Here is a 12,637-nt window from a genome sequence, read left to right on the forward strand (position 1 = left end):
TGGCTATGAGCTATTTAGAGGAACATTCCGGTTGCCCTCTGATTGTGCTAGAGGCTCCGATGGTTGAAGAACACGTATGTTCCTTTTCTTTAATTAATTGGATGGCTGAGACTTTTAGTGGCCCTGCAAACGATTTTTTGTTGGAAGCAGTTGCCACGTATGCTGCCTATACATTCATGGATTAACTGAACTATCCTCCTTTGCGCCTGTGCTACTGGACAGCAACCTAGTGCAGCATTCATTTTTTTTTTCTAATCATTGTGTTACTTATAGTATTTGGATGATAGTAGTTGTTAATATATGAAGTAAATTGTACATTTACTTAGCAAGTTTAAATAATTTTTGTCAGCTATCTAAGTAGACATGGATAAGGTAGTTAATAAATGTTTTTACATGTAAGTTTCTGGTTGTTGTTGATAAGTTCAACATGTTCTTTTTTCACTCTAAAGAAGAACACTTTTTAATTTAGGGAGTTTATCTACTTTATGCTAAGTTCGAATGAAAAAAGCAATGGGATTTTACTTACTTCAAGTGTAGTATGACGTTTTGTAGTTGTAGTCGTAGGTTTGTATTTTCTTATCTCAGCAAGGTAACTGTTTTTCTCCAAGTTTGGCCCAAAAATGGTAAATTACGTTAAGTGTATAATTGTTTTTATATTAGTGAGTTAATTAATGGTACCTTTGATTGGTTCAATTAGTGAAATTTCAAAATCATTGGTCGACAACGTTATTTTGAATTAGAAAACCGTTAAATAATTATATGTGTGACTAGTTTTGTAAAGTTAAATAGTTAAAAAAAAGTGTGTAAAATAAAAGAATAGTGCAAATCGAGTTGGTAATAAAAAGACGATATTTTTTGTATATTTCTATAAGCAGATAGGTCGTCGATGTTAGTGTAGTCGATATATATGTCTAAGGTCATGTTATTTAAAATAAAGTCGATCATGTAGTAGTCGATATTTATGTTGTCGATATTAGCGTGAACGATATTAGGGTTGTCGATAAAAAAAAATCGATATTTGTGTGAATCCTTGTTTAAGTATAGGATGACAATATTAATGTAAGCGATATTTTAGTGACGATATTTATTTCTGACGATATTTATGTTAACGATATTCCATCATGGAACCCTGTAGGATGAGGTGTAATCATACTGGATGGAAAGAAAAGAAGTGCTGTAGGATGAGGAGTAATCACACTAGATGGAAAGGGAAGAAGTGTTTTAGGAGGAAGTGTCATCCCACTGGATGGAAAGAACAGAAGTGGTGCAGGAGGTGGTGTAACCACACTGGATGGAAAAAAAAGAAATGCTGTAGGAGGTGGTGTAATCACACTGGATTGAAAGGGATTAAGTGCTGCAGGAGGAGATTTAATCATACTGGATGGAAATGGATGAAGTGCTGTAGGAGGAGGTGTAATCACACTGGATGGAAAGAAAAGAAGTGCTGTAGGATGAGGAGTAATCACACTAGTTGATGAGAAAGAAGTGATTTAGGTGGAGGTGTAATCACACTGGATGGAAAGAAAAGAAGTGCTGTAGGAGGAGTTGTAATCACACTGGATGGAAAGGGAAGAAGTGTTCCAGGAGGAAGTGTCATCCCACTGGATGGAAAGAACAGAAGTGGTGCAGGAGGTGGTGTAACCACACTGGATGGAAAGAAAAGAAATGCTGTAGGAGGTGGTGTAATCACACTGGATTAAAAGGGATTAAGTGCTGCAGGAGGAGATTTAATCATACTGGATGGAAATGGATGAAGTGCTGTAGGAGGAGGTGTAATCACACTGGATGGAAAGGGAACAAGTGCTGGTGGAGGAAGTGTAATCACACTAGATGGAAAGGGAATAATTACTGCAGGAGGAGGTGTAATCACACTAGATGAAAAGGGACGAAGTGTTGTAGGAGGAGGTGTAATCACACTGGATAGAAAGGGAGGAAGTGTTTCAGGAGGAAGTGTCCTCCCACTGGATGGAAAGAATAGAAGTGCTGCAGGAGGAGGTGTAACCACACTGGATAGAAAGAAAAGAAATGCTGTAGGAGGTGGTGTAATCACACTGGATTGAAAGGGATTAAGTGCTGCAGGAGGAGATGTAATCATACTGGATGTTAAGGGATGAAGTGCTGTAGTAGGAGGTGTAATCACACTGGATGGAAAGGGAAGATGTGCTATAGGACGAGGTGTAATCACACTGGATGGAAAGGGATGAAGTGCTGTAGGAGGAGGTGTAATCACCCAGGAGGGAAAGGGAAGAAGTGCTGCAGAAGGAGGTGTAATCACACTGGGTGGAAAGGGAAGATGTGATGTAGGAGGAGGTGTAATCACACTGGATTGAAAGAAAAGAAGTGCTGTAGGAGGAGGCGTAATCACACTGGATGGAAAGGGAAGAAGTGCTGCAGATGGATGTGTAATCACACTAGTTGGAAAGGGAAAAAGTGCTGTAGGAGGAGGTGTAATAACACTAGATGGAAAGGGAAGAAGCGGTGCAGGAGGAAGTGTCATCCCACTGGATGGAAAGAGAAGAAGTGCTGTTGGAGGAGGTGTAATCACACTGCATGGAATGGGAAATAGTGTTGCAAGAGGAGGTGTAATCACACTGGATGTAAAGGGAAGAAGTGCTGCAGGAGGAAGTGTCATCACACTGGATGGAAAGAACAGAAGTGCTGCAGGAGGAGGTGTAATCGCACTGGATTTGAAAGGGAAGTAGTGCTGGTGGAAGGTGTAATCACACTGAATGGAAAGGGAAGAAGTGCTGTAGGAGGAGGTGTAATCATACTGGATGGAAAGAAAAGAAGTGCTGTAGGATGAGGAGTAATCACACTATTTGATGAGAAAGAAGTGCTGTTGGAGGAGGTGTAATCACACTGAATGGAATGGGAAATAGTGTTGCAAGAGGAGGTGTAATCACACTGGATGTAAAGGGAAGAAGTGCTGCAGGAGGAAGTGTGGAAAGAACAGAAGTGCTGCAGGAGGAGGTGTAATCGCACAGGATTTGAAAGGGAAGTAGTGCTGGTGGAAGGTGTAATCACACTGAATGGAAAGGGAAGAAGTGCTGTAGGAGGAGGTGTAATCATACTGGATGGAAAGGGAACAAGTGTTTCAGGAGGAAGAGTCATCCCACTGGATGGAAAGAATAGAAGTGCTGCAGGAGGAGGTGTAACCACACTGGATAGAAAGAAAAGAAATGCTGTAGGAGGTGGTGTAATCACACTGGATTGAAAGGGATTAAGTGCTGCAGGAGGAGATGTAATCATACTGGATGGAAAGGGATGAAGTGCTGTAGTAGGAGGTTTAACCACACTGGATGGAAAGGGAACAAGTGCTGGTGAAGGAGATGAAATCACACTGGATGGAAAGGGAAGATGTGCTATAGGACGAGGTGTAATCACACTGGATGGAAAGGGATGAAGTGCTGTAGGAGGAGGTGTAATCACACAGGAGGGACAGGGAAGAAGTGCTGCAGAAGGAGGTGTAATCACACTGGATGGAAAGGGAAGATGTGCTGTAGGAGGAGGTGTAATCACACTGGATTGAAAGAAAAGAAGTGCTGTAGAGGAGGTGTAATCACACTAGATGGAAAGAAAAGAGGTGCTGTAGGAGGAGGTTTAATCACACTGGATGGAAAGGGAAGAAGTGCTGCAGATGGATGTGTAATCACACTGGTTGGAAAGGGAAGAAGTGCTGTAGGAGGAGGTGTAATAACACTAGATGTAAAGGGAAGAAGCGGTGCAGTAGGAAGTGTCATCCCACTGGATGGAAAGAGAAGAAGTGCTGTTGGAGGAGGTGTAATCACACTGAATGGAATGGGAAATAGTGTTGCAAGAGGAGGTGTAATCACACTGGATGTAAATGGAAGAAGTGCTGCAGGAGGAAGTGTCATCACACTGGATGGAAAGAACAGAAGTGCTGCAGGAGGAGGTGTAATCGCACTGGATTTGAAAGGGAAGTAGTGCTGGTGGAAGGTGTAATCACACTGAATGGAAAGGGAAGAAGTGCTGTAGGAGGAGGTGTAATCATTCTGGATGGAAAGAAAAAGAAGTGCTGTAGGATGAGGAGTAATCACACTATTTGATGAGAAAGAAGTGCTGTTGGAGGAGGTGTAATCACACTGAATGGAATGGGAAATAGTGTTGCAAGAGGAGGTGTAATCACACTGGATGTAAAGGGAAGAAGTGCTGCAGGAGGAAGTGTCATCACACTGGATGGAAAGAACAGAAGTGCTGCAGGAGGAGGTGTAATCGCCCAGGATTTGAAAGGGAAGTAGTGCTGGTGGAAGGTGTAATCACACTGAATGGAAAGGGAAGAAGTGCTGTAGGAGGAGGTGTAATCATACTGGATGGAAAGGGAACAAGTGTTTCAGGAGGAAGAGTCATCCCACTGGATGGAAAGAATAGAAGTGCTGCAGGAGGAGGTGTAACCACACTGGATAGAAAGAAAAGAAATGCTGTAGGAGGTGGTGTAATCACACTGGATTGAAAGGGATTAAGTGCTGCAGGAGGAGATGTAATCATACTGGATGGAAAGGGATGAAGTGCTGTAGTAGGAGGTTTAATCACACTGGATGGAAAGGGAACAAGTGCTGGTGAAGGAGATGAAATCACACTGGATGGAAAGGGAAGATGTGCTATAGGACGAGGTGTAATCACACTGGATGGAAAGGGATGAAGTGCTGTAGGAGGAGGTGTAATCACACAGGAGGGACAGGGAAGAAGTGCTGCAGAAGGAGGTGTAATCACACTGGATGGAAATGGAAATGTGCTGTAGGAGGAGGTGTAATCACACTGGATTGAAAGAAAAGAAGTGCTGTAGGAGGAGGTGTAATCACACTGGATGGAAAGGGAAGAAGTGCTGCAGATGGATGTGTAATCACACTGGTTGGAAAGGGAAGAAGTGCTGTAGGAGGAGGTGTAATAACACTAGATGTAAAGGGAAGAAGCGGTGCAGGAGGAAGTGTCATCCCACTGGATGGAAAGAACAGAAGTGCTGCAGGAGGAGGTGTAATCACACTGAATGGAAAGGGAAGAAGTGCTGTAGGAGGAGGTGTAATCATACTGGATGGAAAGAAAAGAAGTGCTGTAGGATGAGGAGTAATCACACTATTTGATGAGAAAGAAGTGCTTTAGGTGGAGGTGTAATCACACTGGATGGAAAGAAAAGAAGTGCTGTCGGAGGAGATGTAATCACACTAGATGGAAAGGGAAGAATTGCTGCAGGAGGAGGTGTAATCACACTAGATGAAAAGCGACGAAGTGCTGTAGGAGGAGGTGTAATCATACTGGATGGAAAGGGAAGAAGTGTTTCAGGAGGAAGTGTCATCCCACTGGATGGAAAAAACAGAAGTGGTGCAGGAGGAGGTGTAACCACACTGGATGGAAAGAAAAGAAATGCTGTAGGAGGTGGTGTAATCACACTGGATTGAAAGGGATTAAGTGCTGCAGGAGGAGATGTAATCATACTGGATGGAAAGGGATGAAGTGCTGTAGGAGGAGGTGTAATGACACTGGATGGAAAGGGAACAAGTGCTGGTGGAGGAAGGGTAATCACACTAGATGGAAAGGGATGAAGTGCTCGTGGAGGAGGTTTAATCACACTGGATGGAAAGGGAAGAAGTGCTTCTAGAAGAGGTGTAATCACACTGGGTGGAAAGGGAAGAAGTGCTTTAGGAGGAGGTGTAATCACACTGGATGAAAAGGGAAGAAGTGTTTCAGGAGGAAGTGTCATCCCACTAGATGGAAAGAACAGAAGTGCTGCAGGAGGAGGTGTATTTACACTGGATGGAAAGAGAAGAAGTGCTGTAGGAAGACGTGTAATCACACTTGATGGAAAGGGATGAAGTGCTGTATGAGGAGGTGTAAACACACTGGATGGAAAGTGATGAACTGCTGTAGAAGGAGGTGTAATCAAACTGGATGGAATGTGATGAAGTGCTGTAGGATGAGGTGTAATCATACTGGATGGAAAGAAAAGAAGTGCTGTAGGATGAGGAGTAATCACACTAGTTGATGAGAAAGAAGTGATTTAGGTGGAGGTGTAATCACACTAGATGGAAAGAAAAGAAGTGCTGTAGGAGGAGTTGTAATCACACTGGATGGAAAGGGAAGAAGTGTTTCAGGAGGAAGTGTCATCCAACTGGATGGAAAGAACAGAAGTGGTGCTGTAGGAGGTGGTGTAATCACACTGGATTGAAAGGGATTAAGTGCTGCAGGAGGAGATTTAATCATACTGGATGGAAAGGGATGAAGTGCTGTAGGAGGAGGTGTAATCACACTGGATGGAAAGGGAACAAGTGCTGGTGGAGGAAGTGTAATCACACTAGATGGAAAGGGAAGAATTACTGCAGGAGGAGGTGTAATCACACTAGATGAAAAGGGACGAAGTGCTGTAGGAGGAGGTGTAATCACACTGGATGGAAAGGGAAGAAGTGTTTCAGGAGGAAGAGTCATCCCACTGGATGGAAAGAATAGAAGTGCTGCAGGAGGAGGTGTAACCACACTGGATAGAAAGAAAAGAAATGCTGTAGGAGGTGGTGTAATCACACTGGATTGAAAGGGATTAAGTGCTGCAGGAGGAGATGTAATCATACTGGATGTTAAGGGATGAAGTGCTGTAGTAGGTGGTGTAATCACACTGGATGGAAAGGGAACAAGTGCTGGTGGAGGAGATGAAATCACACTGGATGGAAAGGGAAGACGTGCTATAGGACGAGGTGTAATCACACTGGATGGAAAGGGATGAAGTGCTGTAGGAGGAGGTGTAATCACCCAGGAGGGAAAGGGAAGAAGTGCTGCAGAAGGAGGTGTAATCACACTGGGTGGAAAGGGAAGATGTGATGTAGGAGGAGGTGTAATCACACTGAATTGAAAGAAAAGAAGTGCTGTAGAGGAGGTGTAATCACACTAGATGGAAAGAAAAGAAGTGCTGTAGGAGGAGGTGTAATCACACTGGATGGAAAGGGAAGAAGTGCTGCAGATGGATGTGTACTCACACTGGTTGGAAAGGGAAGAAGTGCTGTAGGAGGAGGTGTAATAACACTAGATGGAAAGGGAAGAAGCAGTGCAGGAGGAAGTGTCATCCCACTGGATGGAAAGAGAAGAAGTGCTGTTGGAGGAGGTGTAATCACACTGAATGGAATGGGAAATAGGGTTGCAAGAGGAGGTGTAATCACACTGGATGTAAAGGGAAGAAGTGCTGCAGGAGGAAGTGTCATCACACTGGATAGAAAGAACAGAAGTGCTGCAGGAGGAGGTGTAATCGCACTGGATTTGAAAGGGAAGTAGTGCTGGTGGAAGGTGTAATCACACTGAATGGAAAGGGAAGAAGTGCTGTAGGAGGAGGTGTAATCATTCTGGATGGAAAGAAAAAGAAGTGCTGTAGGATGAGGAGTAATCACACTATTTGATGAGAAAGAAGTGCTGTTGGAGGAGGTGTAATCACACTGAATGGAATGGGAAATAGTGTTGCAAGAGGAGGTGTAATCACACTGGATGTAAAGGGAAGAAGTGCTGCAGGAGGAAGTGTCATCACACTGGATGGAAAGAACAGAAGTGCTGCAGGAGGAGGTGTAATCGCCCAGGATTTGAAAGGGAAGTAGTGCTGGTGGAAGGTGTAATCACACTGAATGGAAAGGGAAGAAGTGCTGTAGGAGGAGGTGTAATCATACTGGATGGAAAGGGAACAAGTGTTTCAGGAGGAAGAGTCATCCCACTGGATGGAAAGAATAGAAGTGCTGCAGGAGGAGGTGTAACCACACTGGATAGAAAGAAAAGAAATGCTGTAGGAGGTGGTGTAATCACACTGGATTGAAAGGGATTAAGTGCTGCAGGAGGAGATGTAATCATACTGGATGGAAAGGGATGAAGTGCTGTAGTAGGAGGTTTAATCACACTGGATGGAAAGGGAACAAGTGCTGGTGAAGGAGATGAAATCACACTGGATGGAAAGGGAAGATGTGCTATAGGACGAGGTGTAATCACACTGGATGGAAAGGGATGAAGTGCTGTAGGAGGAGGTGTAATCACACAGGAGGGACAGGGAAGAAGTGCTGCAGAAGGAGGTGTAATCACACTGGATGGAAATGGAAATGTGCTGTAGGAGGAGGTGTAATCACACTGGATTGAAAGAAAAGAAGTGCTGTAGGAGGAGGTGTAATCACACTGGATGGAAAGGGAAGAAGTGCTGCAGATGGATGTGTAATCACACTGGTTGGAAAGGGAAGAAGTGCTGTAGGAGGAGGTGTAATAACACTAGATGTAAAGGGAAGAAGCGGTGCAGGAGGAAGTGTCATCCCACTGGATGGAAAGAACAGAAGTGCTGCAGGAGGAGGTGTAATCACACTGAATGGAAAGGGAAGAAGTGCTGTAGGAGGAGGTGTAATCATACTGGATGGAAAGAAAAGAAGTGCTGTAGGATGAGGAGTAATCACACTATTTGATGAGAAAGAAGTGCTTTAGGTGGAGGTGTAATCACACTGGATGGAAAGAAAAGAAGTGCTGTAGGAGGAGGTGTAATCACACTAGATGGAAAGGGAAGAATTGCTGCAGGAGGAGGTGTAATCACACTAGATGAAAAGCGACGAAGTGCTGTAGGAGGAGGTGTAATCATACTGGATGGAAAGGGAAGAAGTGTTTCAGGAGGAAGTGTCATCCCACTGGATGGAAAAAACAGAAGTGGTGCAGGAGGAGGTGTAACCACACTGGATGGAAAGAAAAGAAATGCTGTAGGAGGTGGTGTAATCACACTGGATTGAAAGGGATTAAGTGCTGCAGGAGGAGATGTAATCATACTGGATGGAAAGGGATGAAGTGCTGTAGGAGGAGGTGTAATGACACTGGATGGAAAGGGAACAAGTGCTGGTGGAGGAAGGGTAATCACACTAGATGGAAAGGGATGAAGTGCTCGTGGAGGAGGTTTAATCACACTGGATGGAAAGGGAAGAAGTGCTTCTAGAAGAGGTGTAATCACACTGGGTGGAAAGGGAAGAAGTGCTTTAGGAGGAGGTGTAATCACACTGGATGAAAAGGGAAGAAGTGTTTCAGGAGGAAGTGTCATCCCACTAGATGGAAAGAACAGAAGTGCTGCAGGAGGAGGTGTATATACACTGGATGGAAAGAGAAGAAGTGCTGTAGGAAGACGTGTAATCACACTTGATGGAAAGGGATGAAGTGCTGTATGAGGAGGTGTAAACACACTGGATGGAAAGTGATGAACTGCTGTAGAAGGAGGTGTAATCAAACTGGATGGAATGTGATGAAGTGCTGTAGGATGAGGTGTAATCATACTGGATGGAAAGAAAAGAAGTGCTGTAGGATGAGGAGTAATCACACTAGTTGATGAGAAAGAAGTGATTTAGGTGGAGGTGTAATCACACTAGATGGAAAGAAAAGAAGTGCTGTAGGAGGAGTTGTAATCACACTGGATGGAAAGGGAAGAAGTGTTTCAGGAGGAAGTGTCATCCAACTGGATGGAAAGAACAGAAGTGGTGCTGTAGGAGGTGGTGTAATCACACTGGATTGAAAGGGATTAAGTGCTGCAGGAGGAGATTTAATCATACTGGATGGAAAGGGATGAAGTGCTGTAGGAGGAGGTGTAATCACACTGGATGGAAAGGGAACAAGTGCTGGTGGAGGAAGTGTAATCACACTAGATGGAAAGGGAAGAATTACTGCAGGAGGAGGTGTAATCACACTAGATGAAAAGGGACGAAGTGCTGTAGGAGGAGGTGTAATCACACTGGATGGAAAGGGAAGAAGTGTTTCAGGAGGAAGAGTCATCCCACTGGATGGAAAGAATAGAAGTGCTGCAGGAGGAGGTGTAACCACACTGGATAGAAAGAAAAGAAATGCTGTAGGAGGTGGTGTAATCACACTGGATTGAAAGGGATTAAGTGCTGCAGGAGGAGATGTAATCATACTGGATGTTAAGGGATGAAGTGCTGTAGTAGGTGGTGTAATCACACTGGATGGAAAGGGAACAAGTGCTGGTGGAGGAGATGAAATCACACTGGATGGAAAGGGAAGACGTGCTATAGGACGAGGTGTAATCACACTGGATGGAAAGGGATGAAGTGCTGTAGGAGGAGGTGTAATCACCCAGGAGGGAAAGGGAAGAAGTGCTGCAGAAGGAGGTGTAATCACACTGGGTGGAAAGGGAAGATGTGATGTAGGAGGAGGTGTAATCACACTGGATTGAAAGAAAAGAAGTGCTGTAGAGGAGGTGTAATCACACTAGATGGAAAGAAAAGAAGTGCTGTAGGAGGAGGTGTAATCACACTGGATGGAAAGGGAAGAAGTGCTGCAGATGGATGTGTACTCACACTGGTTGGAAAGGGAAGAAGTGCTGTAGGAGGAGGTGTAATAACACTAGATGGAAAGGGAAGAAGCAGTGCAGGAGGAAGTGTCATCCCACTGGATGGAAAGAGAAGAAGTGCTGTTGGAGGAGGTGTAATCACACTGAATGGAATGGGAAATAGTGTTGCAAGAGGAGGTGTAATCACACTGGATGTAAAGGGAAGAAGTGCTGCAGGAGGAAGTGTCATCACACTGGATAGAAAGAACAGAAGTGCTGCAGGAAGAGGTGTAATCGCACTGGATTTGAAAGGGAAGTAGTGCTCGTGGAAGGTGTAATCACACTGAATGGAAAGGGAAGAAGTGCTGTAGGAGGAGGTGTAATCACACTGGATGGAAAGGGAAGAAGTGATGTAGGAGGAGGTGTAATCACACTAGATGGAAAGAAAAGAATTGCTGTAGGAGGAGTTGTAATCACACTGGATGGAAAGAAAGGAAGTGCTGTAGGAGGAGGTGTAAACACATTGGATCGAAATTGAAGAAGTGCTGCAGGAGGAGATGTAATCACACTGGATGGAAAGGGAAGAAGTGCTGCAGGAGAAAATGTTATCCCACTGGATGGAAAGAGCAGAAGTGCTGCAGGAGGAGGTGTAATCACACTGGATGGAAAGGAAAGAAGTGCTGAATGAGGAGTTGTAATCACACTGGATGGAAAGAAAAGAAGTGCTGTAGGAGAAGGTGTAATCAAACAGGATGGAAAGGGATGAAGTGCTGCCGGAGGAGGTGTAATCACACTGGATGGAAAGGGATGAAGTGCTGTAGGAGGAGGTGCGATCACAATGGATGGAAAGGGAAGAAGTGCTGGTGGAGGAGGTGTAATCACACTGGATGGAAAGAAAAGAAGAGCTGTAGGAGGAGGTGTAATCACACTGGATGGAAAGAAAAGAAGTGCTGTAGGAGGAGGTGTAATCACACTAGATGGAAAGAAAAGAAGTGCTGTAGGAGAAGGTGTAATCACACTGGATGGAAAGGGAATAATTGTTGCAGGAGGAGGTGTAATCACACTAGATGGAAAGGGACGATGTGCTGCAGGAGGAAGTGTCATCCCACTGGATGGAAAGAACAGAAGTGCTGCAGTAGGAGGTGTAATCACACTAGATGGAAAGGAAATAAGTGCTGTTGGAGGAGTGTAATCACACTGGATGGAAAGGAAAGAAGTGCTGTAGGAGGAGGTGTAATCACACTGAATTGAAAGGGACGACGTGCTGGATGAGGATGTTTAATCACACTGGATGGAAAGGGATGAAGTGCTGTAGGAGGAGGTGTAATCACACTGGATGGAAAGGGAAGAAGTGAAGATGGAGGAGGTGTAATCACACTGGATAGAAAGGGATGAAGTGCTGCAGGAGGAGGTGTAATCACACTGGATGAAAAGGGATGACGTGCTGCAGGAGGAGGTGTAATCACACTGCATGGAAAGGCAAGAAGTGCTATAGGAGGAGGTATAATCGCACTGGAGGGAAAGGGATGAATTGCTGTACAAGGAAGTGTAATCACACTGGATGGAAAGGGATGAAGTGCTGCAGTTGGAGGTGTAATCACACTGGATGGAAAGGGAAGAAGTGCTGCTGGAGGAGGTGTAATCCCACTGGATGGAAATGAAGAAGTGCTGGTGGAGGAGGTGTAGTTGCACTGATAGTTCATAGAACTTTAGTTGGAGCACTCTATCAAAACCTCCAAGAGAAGGGTGATCATGAGGTTGAAGATGGGGTGTACTCTCCATTGCCTGTTTTCTATTGAGTTTGGGTTCCATGGCATTCGGAAGTGGTTTTGTAGTTCTTACCTGTGCAGTTCACTGCTGCATACCTCCCGTCATAACAAAGTCTCTGAATCTTTTTGGTGTAAGGACACAGCAGCAGGTTCTTTTCATCGCCTTTGCACTGGACATCAGAAATCACAACTGGATCATTCTTTTGTGCCCCGAAGGCTGAGGCTGGAGGGACTGAAATTGGAACTCCACAGTTCAGCTCTTTACACACCACAGTGGCATCTTTCATGTCCCATTGCCTGTCACAGACTCTTTCCCAGTCGTTAGTCACCGACACCTGTACAATCCCAGCACAGGGGGTTTTGGAGCCTGTCAGTCGAACACGTGCTGTGTCTTAAAAGAAAGGGAATATATTTATAGATAAACAGTAATATTTATTCAATAATATCAAGACCTTTTTTTCCACTGTCTACCATGATTAAAGGAATAGAGAGACATCAAAAGAAAGAGGTATTAACCATACTTGTGCAGACACTGGTTACTTCTGAGGTCAGAGGTCAGTTCCTATCACACTGTTCTGTGTTAAAGAAA

The 12,637-nt window shown here is 44.5% G+C and overlaps 1 protein-coding gene across 1 annotated transcript in view; it reads right to left on the bottom strand.

Moving 5' to 3' along the window:
* LOC146839176 (CD5 antigen-like) overlaps positions 1-12,637 on the bottom strand; it is a 612,478-nt gene that overhangs the window by 415,503 nt on the left and 184,338 nt on the right. Inside the window, exon 3 of the mRNA XM_085603205.1 lies at positions 12,122-12,439. Within this exon, the coding sequence (XP_085459331.1) occupies positions 12,122-12,439 (318 nt within the window). The remainder of the gene's footprint in view (positions 1-12,121; positions 12,440-12,637) is intronic.

The sequence above is a fragment of the Triturus cristatus genome, chromosome 4_2 (assembly GCF_964204655.1).
Source record: "Triturus cristatus chromosome 4_2, aTriCri1.1, whole genome shotgun sequence".
NCBI classification, from domain to species: Eukaryota; Metazoa; Chordata; class Amphibia; order Caudata; family Salamandridae; genus Triturus; species Triturus cristatus.